Source organism: Diospyros lotus, chromosome 13 (genome assembly GCF_014633365.1).
Source record: "Diospyros lotus cultivar Yz01 chromosome 13, ASM1463336v1, whole genome shotgun sequence".
Classification (NCBI taxonomy): Eukaryota; Viridiplantae; Streptophyta; class Magnoliopsida; order Ericales; family Ebenaceae; genus Diospyros; species Diospyros lotus.
The window spans coordinates 16753131-16767745 of record NC_068350.1 but is presented as its reverse complement, the minus strand read 5'-3'; the positions used below and the strand labels follow the sequence as shown (position 1 = coordinate 16767745).

Genomic DNA, 14615 nt, shown 5'->3' with positions numbered 1-14615 from the left:
CTAAATATAAAATTTGATATATTATTAAAAATTAAAAATTTATTACAAAATCAAAATAGAACAAAATATTTAAATTTTTTTTTAATAAATATAAGTAGGCTAAAATCCATTAAACCCTTTCAAATTTTATAATTTGGAGACACTTAACCCTTTATAGCTTTATTTTTGATCGGCAAACCCAGAATTTACATGTCAAATTTTTTTTTGACAATAATGCCTTAATTAATTTTAAATAATTACATCCAATTTTATTATTAGAAATTAATCAAAAATAAAAATACTAAATTTTTCTTTAAGTAGAAGAAAGTGATGTTAATTAATGATTTGAAAGAGAAAAATAAGGAAGAAAGTAAAAGAATATAATCTAAAACCACGCAAAATCAATCTCAATTTTATCTCAAAAAAAATGTAAAAGTCAATTAGTCCATAACTTATTTTTGAATCATGGAAGTAAAATTATTTTCTAATAATTGAATTTTCTTGTGTTTTTTTCTTAGTAAATATGATTTTTAATTGAATTTTCAAACACTATATGTGTGTTTATAATTTCAAAAGTTAAAAATTATTTCGCTTTTTGGCAACAATGGTGCCAAAAAATAGCTATAAATTTGGTTCCTGGCAACAAATTTTGTTATAAGTAGGGGTGTGAAAAAATATTCGAAAATCGGTGAACTAGATCAAACCAAATCGAACCGTGCCTTTTGGATTGGTTATATGGTTTAATGGTTAGGTTTTGATTCTAAAAAATTAAAAACCGTTATATTTGGTTTGGTTACTGATTTTTCTTTTCAAACCGTGGTTCGAACTGAACCGGAACCGATATTATACTTGTATATATATTATAATTTTTTTGGTATATATATACATGTGCATAAATATATTATTATTTGTAATTTTAATCTGTTAGTTTTTGTTGTTAGTTATTGTTATTCATGAACTCTTTTATTTCCAGATTTTTATGCACTATTGCTATACTAAATGGTTGGTATAATCTCATTTAATGAGATAGTATATGAATTATTTTGTTCTACTTTTACTTCAAGATTTGAAGCATTAATGAAGTTATGAGTTTATTTTAATTAACAAATTTGTTTGTAATTTTATTTTTTTCGAAAATGTTTAGAAATTAAATGTTAATTACATAGAACCGAAACCGGTCTGATGCGATGGATTGGTCATGGTTTGGTTTTATATACGTAATAGTTCGATTACGATTCTTATTTTTTTAGAACTATTAGAAATGGTTCGGTTACTGAATTCTTATTAAACCGGACCAATCCAAACAATTGACACTCCTAATTGTAAGCAATCATAATATTTAAAAGTTAATTTTCTTTTATTCATTTATTGTTTCTATTATGTTTTTTTTTTTTTGAGATCTATATAAATTTTTGAAAGCTAAAATAAGCATGCAAAAAGTATTATTTTCTTTTTTATTTTAAAATAATAAAATTGAAAATAAAAGGTCAACTAAACCATCGGTGAAAAACTTTTTATAAAAGAAGGAATAAAACAAAAGAATATAATTATTATACAGTTATATTTTGTCATTTTTATTTTCTGTATTTTCTCTTCTCAAATCATCAATTAGAGTAACTTTTCTCCATTTAAGGGTAAGTTTGGTATTTTAATTTTTAATAATAAAATTTTGTATAATTATTTAAAATTAATTGAGGTATTATAATCATTTTCTTTTTTTAAGGATGTAAATTTATTTTCTTTTTTAATTTAAAAATAATAATATTTATTTATTTATTTATTTTAATTAAAGTGATACTAAGGGTCCCAAACAAGTAGCGACGTGACCGGGTGGGAAAATTCTGTGAAAAGTAGGAGCATCCAGCCTTGTACGAATGGTGGAAGATGAACACGTTGTCACTTGTACGAATGGTGAAAATTCTGTGAAAAGTAGGGCGTTTTTGCTTTCTTTTGCAGCGTGCTCCTCCACGTTGTTGCTACCTTAATTGCAATTATTACCATTACCCTGCTGTGTTTTATTGCATTTAGTTTACCCACAATCCAAATTCACATTCCGCTTCGCCACAAAGGGACGTGACTGTTATATGACACACTTCAAACTCTTTTATTATTATTATTATTATTATTATAATAATATATGTAATATCAGAACCCACCCCGCGTTATATGACACACTTCAAACTCTTTTATTATTATTATTATTATTATTATAATCATATATGTGATATCAGAACCCACCCCGCGTTATATGACACACTTCAAACTCTTTTATTATTATTATTATAATAATATATGTAATATCAGAACCCACCCCGCGTTGAGATGTTATACGTACGGCCACATGCTCCACGAGGGCCTTGATTTGGACGCTATAAAAATCGACGGGCTTCACCTTTTGGTTGCTCCAAAGAAGCAGAAGCAGAAGTAGAATCGGAGGCCCCTTCCTTTCTCGCTTCCCTTTGGTTTCCATTTGCCATATGGCTCAAGCTGTCTTCTTGCTCGCTTGCGGATTTGCTCTCTTGGCTTCATCCATCGCCTCTGCCGCTCATGTCGAGCACTATTTCCATGTAATCTTCTTCTTCTTCTTCTTCTTCTTCTTCTTCACTTCATTATTTTATCTTTCACCATCCAATAGAACATCCAAAGTGGTTGTTCTCTGGAATCTTTTAATCGGCGATGGTACGTTTATATAATTTTATGCGTGACGTGTTTAAGTAAAAGCCACAGAAAAAGCCTCTTCAATGTCTCTTCTCCGGCCGATTTTGTCTTCGCTTCGTTTGGTCAACCTCTTCCGCTGTTGATGCCCGTTGTTGGGGGTGGGGAGGGAGACGGTGAGGATGGCTCCAACAATTTTGATTGCCACATGTGTTCCGGGTTTTCAATTTTGCCAAATTTTTGGCGAGGAGAATTGGCTATGGCGAGCTCAGTTGGAGCTGAAAATTTGTGTTTGGGTCCCTATTTTCAACTTTGGCGAGCAGAATAGAGACCCGTTAGATTCAGCCATAATGGTCTATTCACACAGGAAGGGTGTCTTTTTACGTGAAGTCACTTTCCGCTTTCCATTTTCAATTTTCCAGGAAAAACTGAGCACAGAACACATACCTAGTGCGTCTCAAAAATGTAAAGACCCACCTCGAGAATTTATACGTACACCCACCAATACCATACTTCCCTGAGGCCTTCAACAGTAGTACAGCTAGCAACTTTTCCCCTTAGCAGAATCCCTTTGGTTTCTCACTTTCCCTTTGGTTTCCATTTGCCATATGGCTCAAGCTGTCTTCTTACTCGCCTGCGGATTTGCTCTCTTGGCTTCATCCGTTGCCTCTGCCGCTCTTGTCGAGCATTATTTCCATGTTATCTTCTTCTTTCTTCTTCTTCTTCTTCTTCACTTCATTATTTTTTCTTTCACCATCCAATAGAATATCTGAAGGGTCTGTCCTCTTGATTTTTAAGTGAAGAAGGTAGCGTCGTGTTTTACAGCTGATAACGGTACGTAGGACCACAGAAAGATGCCTATTAAAGCTGAATATTTAAGTAGCATTTCTGATTTAATAATAGAAGGACGGAAAATGTAATATAATGTATTTCAAAATTTTCTCTTTTGGTTTTAAGTCTTTAATTAAAGTTGGGGGGGAGTGAGTTGGGGGGTCTCTTTGCCATCCCTCCCTTCGTTGCATATATATATTTGCCACTAATCTGAACCTAATTAAACTTTTAGATCGATCTACTAGCCCCTTTCTCTTATATTAATTTTTATGTAATCAAAATCATTTCAACCCACTAATGTCACCTGACCTCACCTCAACTTGATTCCAAACCAGCTAGCTCATAGAGTAATTTTCCTTCTTCAACGTGTGATATAATCATTCTCTATATATATTCTCCAAGTCTTCATATCTATTCGCTTTTGTTTAAATAAGAGGTCATTGTCGCTTGGGAGTGTTCTTTCTTTTTCAATCTCTGGAATAGGCTTATCTTATCTTTAATAATAATGGTTATCAACAGCAACATTTAATCACCAATAATATATATATATATGAAATATAATCTAAAAATATAATTATATATATGTAAATATGTAAAAATATAATTACAAGATAAATATTAATCAAGATATGGAGTAAAAAATATTCCGATGTGTGTCTTTTTCTAATTTTTGTTAAATTTATTTGGTGGCCATTAGAAAAAGTCATTTAATTTTTTATCTTGATTTTTTTTAGATATGCTTATCTTTTACTTAAGATAAGTCTTATATCATGTAGTACATTCTAAAAAATTAAAAAAAACAATTTGATAAAAAAATTTAGATATTTTTTAGTCTTATCTTCATTATTCTATATTTTAGTCCAAAAAGTATTTTAATTTTATAACATTTTATTTTATTTATTTTAACAAACTTGTCTTAAACATATTAATGATATAAACATAAATTCAGGTAACACTTGGGACAATTTAATTTTGTTTTATTTTATTATTATTTTATGTCATCACTGTTTACTCACAGTGTCATAATAATGATAATACGACTAATTTAATTAGGTGAGGAACGCAACCGTCCGACGGCTTTGTCAGGAGCAGGTCATCACAACTGTGAATGGAAGCCTGCCGGGACCAACGATCCAGGTTCGCGAGGGCGACTCGCTTACCGTTCATGTCTTCAATGATTGCCCCTATCCACTAACTATCCATTGGTACTATGAATCTCCACTTTAATTCTATTCATCCATGAGCTCCGCTCTTGCTTTAGAACGTATGGTTTACTAATAATTCGTGCTTATAGAATTGATTAATTCAAGTAATCGTGACAATCTTGCAGGCATGGGCTTCACCAGCGCATGAATGCTTGGGCAGATGGAACTGAAAACACAACTCAATGTCCGATACGTCCTGGAACGAGTTTTACTTACAGGATGAATATCACCGGACAAGAAGGGACTCTCTTCTGGCACGCCCACTCTCAAGCACTCCAAGAAACCGTCCATGGCGCCTTCATCATCCGCCCCAGACGCGGCCGCTCGTATCCCTTTCCTAAGCCCTACAGAGAATTCCCAATTATTATTGGTACATGGAGTTTTTTTTTTTTTTTCTTATGCTCCAGAAAATCAATTGAAAAATGCATCGAAATAAGAAATAAATAGACTATAAACTCAGACGCTAATTCTAGTAATCTGATATTCAATTTAACTGCTTGCAGGAGAGTGGTGGAATGATAGTATCATCGATGTCACGAATGCGGCGCTTGCGAAAGGCAAAGGACCTGATCATTCTAAAGCTTTCACCTTCAATGGCCAGCCCGGTGCTCTCCATCCATGCAATGCAGATAGTAAGTAATTAACATGTTTAACAGTTATTTATTAAGACATCAAGTTTATAATATTGTTGTCTACATACAAAAACAAATATTTTTGTCCGGAAATTTGTTCTTAACCCGTCAAGATTCTAGCTACAAGACAAAAAATAATCAGAGGGAGCAACGCATTCCTCACGTCTTAAGTTAGCTAGATTCTTACAGTTAGAAGAGTTAGTAGAGCTCATTCATAGATATAAATGAGGACTCACCTATTTATATATAGTTGACCTTGTGATAAGCATATTTAATATTCTAAAATTGATTAAGATTTAGACCGCTATGGATAAACCTTATCTTTTGTGTGATTCACGGATAGATTTTTGAAGTGGTAAGTTTGCTTCCTGTGAGAAAACCCCTCTAGAGGGGTATTCGGAGACTTCTAGGTCTCTTGGACATTCATTTCTTTAGGAGTCTGTCGGGAGGGTCTCTCAAAAGACCCTTCTTCCAGTATGGTCTCTTAGGCCCTTAGTGGCTCTATCATTTTTTTGACCCTTATGCTTTTTCTTTAGTTTTTGGATTTAACTTTTGTGGACTTTGTGATTAAATCGATCCGTATATTCCTGGGGCTGATCCTTTTGCCCCAAGTCTTTTTTCCTTTGAATCTTCTTTTGAGCTTTTTTTTTAGGATTTTTATCTGGATCTTCCATTGAGCTTATTTGACTGGACCTTGATCCGTGCATATATACATTAGAAAACCCAATTTAAATTTTGATGTAGGATCGAATCTAACAATTACTATTAACTTTTGGGGTTTTGTTGATTATCACAAGTGACATGACTCGATGCGTTTGCTTGTCTAGTAATTTTGTCATTAAATTTTGTGTTTTTATACAGGATCCAATCTAACAATTACTATTAACCCAAACTTATAACTAGTCTGTGGTAGTTTTGATGTAGTGTTGTTCTTTTTCTTATAATTAATCAGGCACATACAAGATGAAGGTGATTCAAGGCAAGACTTACATGTTACGCATAATCAACTCTGCACTTAACATGCAATTCTTCTTCAAGATTGCCTTCCACAGATTCACAGTGGTCGCCATTGACGGCTCTTACACCAACCCAATGGAGACTGAAGTCGTCGTCATTGCCCCGGGCCAAACCGTCGATGTGTTGCTCAATGCTAACCAGCAACTGGACTCATATTACATAGCGGCACTAAACTTCATTAGCTGGGACGGCGTACCCCACGAATACAAGGCTGCCACCGGGATCCTGGCATATGAGCATGCATTAACATCAACTCCGCCATTGATGCCAATCCTTCCATTCCAGAATGATTCCTCCATAGCTTTCACTTTCCACTCCAATCTCACCGAGCTTGTCACTGGGCCTCACTATGTTCCATTCCCGCAAGAAGTGGACGAGTTTATGTTTGTCACAGTGGGCATGGGCGTGTTGCCATGCCCAAAGAACGCCACTTGCGAAGGGCCACTTGATAAGAGATTATCGGGAAGCATGAACAACCAGTCCTTCCAGTTTCCAACCAAGCTATCGCTGTTGGAAGCCTTCTATTACAACATCAGTGGAGTCTACACCTCCGATTTTCCTGACTACCCGCCATTGCCATTTGACTTCACCTTGCAAGACAACAACTTCAACGAGACCCTTGTTTTAGTGAAGGACTCTACCAGGCTGAAGAAACTCAAGTTCAATTCAACAGTTCAGATTGTGTTTCAAAACACGGCCTTGATTTCTTATGAGAGCCACCCCATGCACATGCATGGAATGGACTTCTATGTGTTAGCCCAGGGCTTTGGCAACTACGACCCTGTAAATGATCCCAAGAAATTCAACCTCGTGAATCCTCAACGACGGAACACCATTGCTATGCCGGCTGATGGGTGGGTCGTGATTCGATTTCGAGCAAACAATCCAGGTAATTAAATAAATGCCATAGCCTTAACCTGGTTTGGTTTCTTCTCAAATTTCATTAGCTTGGTTTACATGCAATTTGTCATATGTCAACATAATAATTCATAATCTGACCATGTGAGTTAGCACCAATTCTATCTCGTCATTCTTTTTATTTAATTTTAGCTCTTGTAAAACCCTTATATAACTCGAGACTTTGATATCATAATTGGGAAAAATTTGATGGATGCAGGTACATGGCTGTTGCATTGTCACGTAGAGATGCACTTGTTATGGGGGCAATCCATGGTTTTTGAGGTTGAGAATGGGCCAACTCCATCGACTTCATTGCCGCCGCCTCCCCCAGATCTACCCAAATGTTACAATTTCGAATCTATTCTAGATCGTACTCCTTCAATAATTACTCAATCTTCATGATTCTGAAGTTAATAGTCATTTTTGTTAAGTTGTTAGTGAAGCCCCATGTCTTCCTCAATTTGCGAGGAGCTTTATGCACTAAAAATACCATCTATCCTTAGCTGTACTGTGACAAAAATTAACAAGCATCAATGTTTGTTTAGTATGTAACTTGGTGATGGTAATTGGTTGTGGTCACTTCACATGCTTTGGAGTGAATTTGAATACTCTATGCGAGTCTACAAAAGGGAATACTATTCATTTCTTGTTGTTTCGAGAGAAGTTATGTTTTTAAATACGTGTAATGATTTTTTAAAATTAAAAATTAAAGTGGTATTTTTTAATTTACATCTTGAAAAGTTTTTAAAATTTGAACTCACTTATGTGAAAACAAGAAAATATTGTTTTTATGAAATTTATTTAGCTTGTGTTTAGGTGGAGAGTAAGAAAGGGGAGGCGACATGAGGGGAAGGAAAACCTTTTCTTTTTTTATTATCTTGGGTTTTTGAGCTTACACCCGATTAGTCCTAAGAGATAGTTGATTTTTTTTTCTCTAATGCACATTCAATGTAAATTCAGAATGCGATTATAGCCTATATACACTCAAGTAGACATTTGAGGAGTGACTATCCTCTCCATGAACCTCTCTTTACGTCAAGCAGTCAGGACCTCTGGAGGGGCAACGGAACGCACCAAGATCTCTACCTCCACAAGAATTCTAACATCCGATACTCAATCTTTTCATACTTTATCGTTGTATCACGCCTGTGGGGGCAGGAAAACATTTTCCCTGGTTTGAATGGAGGTAACATTTTCCCTGGTTTGAATGGAGATTTCATAAGGGAGGGAAATGGAGGGTACAAAATATCCTCTTGTCCCCCTACATATTTCTCTTTTTTATACCTTGATTTGGACTGTAGAAAGAGAGCTATGGTTTTGGTGATGGTTAGTCGAAACCCATCTCTGTCAATAGAGAAGTTTTACTTGTTGTCAAGGATGATGGCAAAGAGGGGACCCTCCCCATCTCTTTCTTCGCCATTATCGTCTTCCTCTCCGTCATCATCTATCTCCCTCTATTTTTTCTAACTTGGATCTCTGCAATTTTTCACAAGCAAACACCCACCCACACACACACACACATATATATCATTACCTAATGAAAATCCTTAGTGATAGTTTTCTTCTTTCTTTAAAGGTCTATTGTTTGACCTCAAATTAATCAACAGAAATCATGGATGGCTTTGCCGTCTCTGTCAATTGCGAAATCGTTTGGCTTTATCATCTTTGTCAATAATGAATAATGGAAGATGGAGATAACATGTGTGTGTCTGTGGATAGAGAACTTGTAGAGAAAGAGTAATGAACAATGACGAAAAATAAGACAATGACAACAGAGAAGGCTCTCTCTCCATCATCAAATCTAACAATGGGCAAATCCACTAGGGAACCTTTACTGGGTTATAACAATCCATTGTTGGAACCCAATGATTGGTCTTAGTCATGGTTTGGTGGAACTAGGGGTTTTTCTTTTAATTATTTTAGTGATTTTTAATTTTTTATTTTATAAATTAGGTTGAAATTAAAGATAAATTTGGTTTGATTAGTTTTTAATTAACTTCATTTATAACAAAAAGGTTATTTCAACGATTTAGGTAAAGCACAAAGACTTATTTAACTAAAAACAAATGACAAAGATGTTTCAACATTTAGTTTAATTTAGCTTAATTACGATTTAAGTGAAGAGTTATTATTCTTATTTATTATTTTTTTTGAATTTTCTCATTTTTTTGTTTCTTATAAATTTTTGTAAAAATAAAAATTAAATTTTTGTATGGAAAGTTGCCCAATTAGTTTAAATTTTACTATATTATATAATTGTTGCAATTATGAAAGTTCAAGTATATATTTGATAAAAAAATAAATTTCAGTATATAATTGATGCACAAGACAAAGTTCATAAATTTTTAATAATTTGTGCTTATTAAATATATACTTTAATTTTTATGACTATAAAAATTTCATAATACCGTCAAATTTAAATTAATAGAGCGATTTTCCATCAAAAAATTAATTTTTATTTTTACAAAAATTCATCAAAAAATAGAAAAATGAAAATTAAAAAATGATAAATGGCACACAGATCCCTTTATTATTAATTCTATCACCTAAAACCTAATTAAAAATTAAATTAATTAAATAATAATTAAGTTAAACTAAAACTAAATTTAAGTAAAAAAATAAGAAAAACAAAAAATTTAACAAAGAAAATGTCAAAAAACATGTCATAACCTATTTTTCAACCAATGGTTAAGGGTTGCCGTTGGAAATTGTAGAAAAAAAGGTAGGAGGACGGGAGAGAGAGAGCGAAGACTAGTTGTTGCATTTCTCCTTCATTGCTGGTGTCGTTCATCATCTTCTTCTTCGTCATCAATAATTCTTCATCATCTTTGCCTATTCTTCTTTCTTTATCTTCTCCACCAGGAATGATTATTTATTTTCTTTGACTCTTCTTCTTCTCTCATTCCAACCCTAATTTGGACAATGCGCTATGGGTTCCCACTGACTGGCTAGAACAATTGTAAGAGAAAAAGTAATTGGGTGATATCAATGGCATTGTATTATGTTAGAGGACATAGACGAAATGTGATGTGATTGATAATATCAATTACCTCAGGAATGCCAAACTTACTTCAGGTGTATGTTTGAGTTTTGTAGAAAATTCGTAAGGCACGAGGGCTTCAAAAGGCTTCAAGGCAAGTGTTAATGCGGAAGAGTTTCGGTGGCCAACAGATGACTCATCGGAGTGTCAATCACACAAAAAACTCGCACAATATGGTTTGAAGACTTGTGCACTTGTGGTTCAAAGACTTTCGTGCGTAATGATTGTGATAGCTATTCACATACCTGAAGGTCAGCCTATAAATAGCTGGGGGGGTCCCCTACGAATCCCACTTGTTTCTCATACCATTCTGAAGGTTTTGCAAACTTCTCGCCATCTTCTAAAGAACCTTCCATGCTCAGTCTGCATCTTCCACTCTTTAACCTGAAGGCCTGTGCCATTCATTGGAAGACTCGAGGTCGAAGACTTGATCCACTAAGGTTGAGAGACATACTCGGAAGACTCCTTTTAAAGGGTTATCCGATGACTTTCCAAGGGATCAACTGTGAAGATTTTTGATTAGCACTTTCATACTAAGGTAATTCGCTATGACCGACATTAAGTTTACTCATAGATCTTTGAAAGGAGCAGGAAAAAATTTGAGGATCAAGGTAGTAGTGTCCTCTACATATCAATGCTTAGTTTTGAGCAATAATGAAGTAAAAAAGGTGAGCAAGGTCTTTGACATTCCATCATTGTGGATGCCCATTATTGTGGATGTCGAGGAGGCCAAGGGCAAATGAAAGAACCCCAATTGCGATGGAGAGAGGTGTAGTGGTACATCTTGAGAGCCTAAGAATGGGCTTAAGGTTCCCTTTCCATTCTTTTGTGGTACAATTTTTTTCAAGAAATAGGCTAACACTAACACAATTGCATCCCATGGGCGGTATTGGTGGGATTTTTTATGTTGTGTAAGGAACAATGTGTTTTCCCCAACACCAAACTGTTTAGTTGCTTTTATCGCCACAAGAGGGCAGAAGGATTTCGTGACACTCTAGCGGACAATGAATTTTGAATGCCCATTCATCGAGGCCTTAAAGAAAATTGATAAGTTTGAGATGCAATGGCTAGTGGTGAGGCCTCCCATAAACTAACAAGCACCAAGATTTTGGCACACAACTGAAATGAGGTGAGACTTGCCCAAACACTTGGATGTTAGACTTATCTCAGGGCTATACCTATCAGATATCAAAAAGTTGTTGTCAAGAGAGCTAGTCATGCTGTTAGGTTTACTTGTTGATGCTCATTTGATTGATGCCAATTGGCTTGTGAGGGAGGACAACGCTGGCTCTTTCAACCTAATGGAACTTGAGTGGATAACTCCTTAAGGTGAGGAGGAAGACGATGAAGAAGGAGAAGAAATGAATAAGAGAAAGATAAAGTAGAATGAGAGGTGGAAGAGTAGGAAGAAGGAGAGGAGGAAGGGGAGAACAAAAGTGAGGAGGCAATAAACCTTGAGGGTGCTCACCTTTCCCTTTCCTCTTTTTCTGTACTTCCTCAAATGTTAAGCATTTACTCTTTTCTTATATTAAAATATTGATAGAATTTTGCTTTGATTTTTGTGGAGATGAACCAGTCCAAGGCCATTGCATAAGCTAAACTAGCAAAGAAAGGTGATGCTAGCTGCTACAACTACAACAACAAAAAAGCCTCGTAGCAAGAGATTGATGAGGGCTAAGAGGAGGAAGAAGTATCCCTGGCTAGGCGAGGAAAAAATGCAAGGGTTGAAGGTGATACTTCCAACAAACCACCATTGATTGATGAGGTGCCAAACCTTCCACCATCTCCCCAGGCATCCAGTTGAATTTACAAGCTGGGGAGATTGCATTCTCTCTATTCGCTACTCGATCCTGTCACCCAAGAAACTCTCAAAGCGGCAAAAGCCAAGGCTAACAGCAATAGTAGAGGAAAAACAACCTTCTGGTTGGATATTGTGGCGTTAGATAAGTACTATGAACAACATTGCACCACATGCAACTTGCGTGCTCCCCAACTGATGGGATAGCCATGAAGGAAGGAACTCAACTTGGAGCTATAGACCTAACTATTGATTTTGCTAGAGCTAGCCTCCATACTTGAAGGTGGAATTCATCTAATGCACCACCGATTAAAGAGGGTAGAATTCCATGTTTGTCTAGGGCTATTGGACACCATATTGTTGCTGACTCAGGAAGAAGGGCACGATAATGTATTCCACTATCATACCCTAGGACGAGCGAGACTTTACAAAGAGGCTCTCAAAGACTGCTGAGCTTGCAGAACGTTATTTAGTTGAGGTAAAATTTTCAATCCTTAGTTATATAAGATAAGATGTTTGGTCTATTAGACACCAGCGCATATTCTTTTATGGTTTTGTAGGGCGATCAAAGGTAGGTGGTGCCCAATGCCTACTTCTGTGCTAAGCTTACACAAATGGAGACGGACCGCCACAAAAGGATTGAGGAAACCTAGTAGTACGTGGCACGAAGAATGTCCTAGTCTTGTGGGAAAAATCTGGGGCCTTGAAGGATGCAAGGACCACTTTGAGGGAGAGAACAGAGATCTAAAGACCAAAACCACTCCCTCGAGGAAAATCATGAGCAAATAAAGCTTAGGAGAGCTGTGCGGAGGGAGAGAAGATGAGCAAAAGGTGTTGGAGGTAGTCCATACTTTGAACGCTGCCTTAGTTAATGAGTATGCCTCCCTAGTTTAGAGGTGCGTCTAACTGGAGAAGAAGCATGAGGAAGCCTGTATCGATGGCCAATATATAGAAAGAATAGTGCACAAGGCTGAGGATAAACTGAAGAAGACAAACTGGGAGTTTTAATAACTAGATAATATTTCTCAGAAGAAGCTAAATTCTAAGATTGATTACTCCCACTAATCAAGTCATTCTCAAGAAATTTTGCATTTTTTGATTCCACAATCCTAATGTTGTAATATGGACAGTAAAATCTATACCCCTTGTATTTTTTCAGCATATCCAATGAAATACCCACTTATAGTCCTTAGATTTAGTTTTTTTTCTTGTAAATTATAAACTCTTACTTCATACGGGCATCGCCAAATGCGCATATGTTGTAACTCGATTTCCAACCCCTGAGTAACTCAAATGGAGTCTTAGTGTAACGACCGGGGTCCACATAGCAACGTATTATCCGGTTCAGGTCGCAACCAATCCCCAGTTTTATCGCTCTAGGATTTAATCCCAAAATGCGCGTCATTATGTAAAACACCATCCGCACTTATATGCCCAGTTCCCCCCCCCCCCCCCATTTGCATGGCCGATGTGGGATTTACCTAAGGTGTTTACACGCACCCCCCTTAGGGACTCAGCATCCTCGCTTAGGTTTGCCCCACCATCGCGCTCAGAGGCTCGGGGGTCGGCTTTGATACCATTTGTAACATCCCGATCGAGCGATAGGAAGGACCGGAACAACTTACCCTGATGGGCCTACACGAACTTCCCTGGCGGGTCACCCATCCTTGGATTTCCCCAGGTCAAGCATGCTTAAGCCTTGAGTTCTTTGCCTGTATTTAATCCAAAAGGTATCTAACTGGTGTTGTTTCCTTCCTTACACTATTCTCGATATATACTAACTTCTCTGGGCTCTCGGGATATTACACTTAGGAACAACCTTGGTTGGAACTTGATTTAATATATACGCAACCGTTTTACAAGCTTTAATCCACAAGGATTTAGGAAGTTTGGAGTTGCTAATCATTCTCCTCACCATGTCCAATAATGTTCAATTTCTCTTTTCAACTACACAATTTTGGTTTGGAGACCCTAGTATGGTCTATTGGGCGATAATTCCGTTTTCCTCAGGAAACCTAGCAAAAAGACCAAGTGCCTATCCATCCCCTTGGTATCTTCCATAATACTCTCCACCTCTATTTGACCTTATGATCTTAATTTTCTTCCCACATTGTTTCTCTATTTTTTCCTTGAAAACCTTAAAGGCATCTAATGCTTCGCTCTTATTATGAAGTAAGTAGAGATACACATATCGTGAATAGTCATCTATAAATGAGATAAAGTATCTTTGACCATATGAGTCCATATCTGAACTACAAATATCTGTATGTATAATCTCTACTATGTATGTAATCCTTTTGGTACCTTTCTTTGACTTGTTGGCTTGCTTTCCTTTTATGTAGTCCACATAAGTATGAAAATCAATAAAATCAAGAGTGTTAAGTACTCCATCATTTACTAATCTTTTAATCCTCTCAGTGGAGATATATCATAATCTCCGATGCCACAACATAGAGGAATCCTTATTTATGACACATATTTTAATACCTTCATTACTTTGGGCGTGCATTACATTATAAAAGGTATTGTTTTGTTAATTGATTTCAAAAAAACCATCA

The 14615-nt window shown here is 36.0% G+C and overlaps 1 protein-coding gene across 3 annotated transcripts; it reads left to right on the top strand.

The window, feature by feature from the left end:
* Positions 1 to 2347: 2347 nt before the first annotated feature.
* LOC127789058 (laccase-7-like) lies at positions 2348 to 7785 on the top strand. 3 transcript variants are annotated; one of them, XM_052317812.1, is made up of 6 exons: positions 2348 to 2546; positions 4519 to 4670; positions 4796 to 5040; positions 5174 to 5302; positions 6255 to 7208; positions 7437 to 7785. In XM_052317812.1, exons 1-6 carry the CDS (start codon positions 2457 to 2459, stop codon positions 7619 to 7621), a joined length of 1755 nt encoding a protein of 584 aa, XP_052173772.1. In that variant the 5' UTR covers positions 2348 to 2456; the 3' UTR covers positions 7622 to 7785. The 3 variants fall into 3 exon arrangements, with proteins under 3 accessions (XP_052173772.1, XP_052173773.1, XP_052173774.1); XM_052317813.1 differs by lacking the exon at positions 2348 to 2546 and adding an exon at positions 2595 to 3332; XM_052317814.1 differs by lacking the exon at positions 2348 to 2546 and adding an exon at positions 3358 to 3468.
* Positions 7786 to 14615: the final 6830 nt, after the last annotated feature.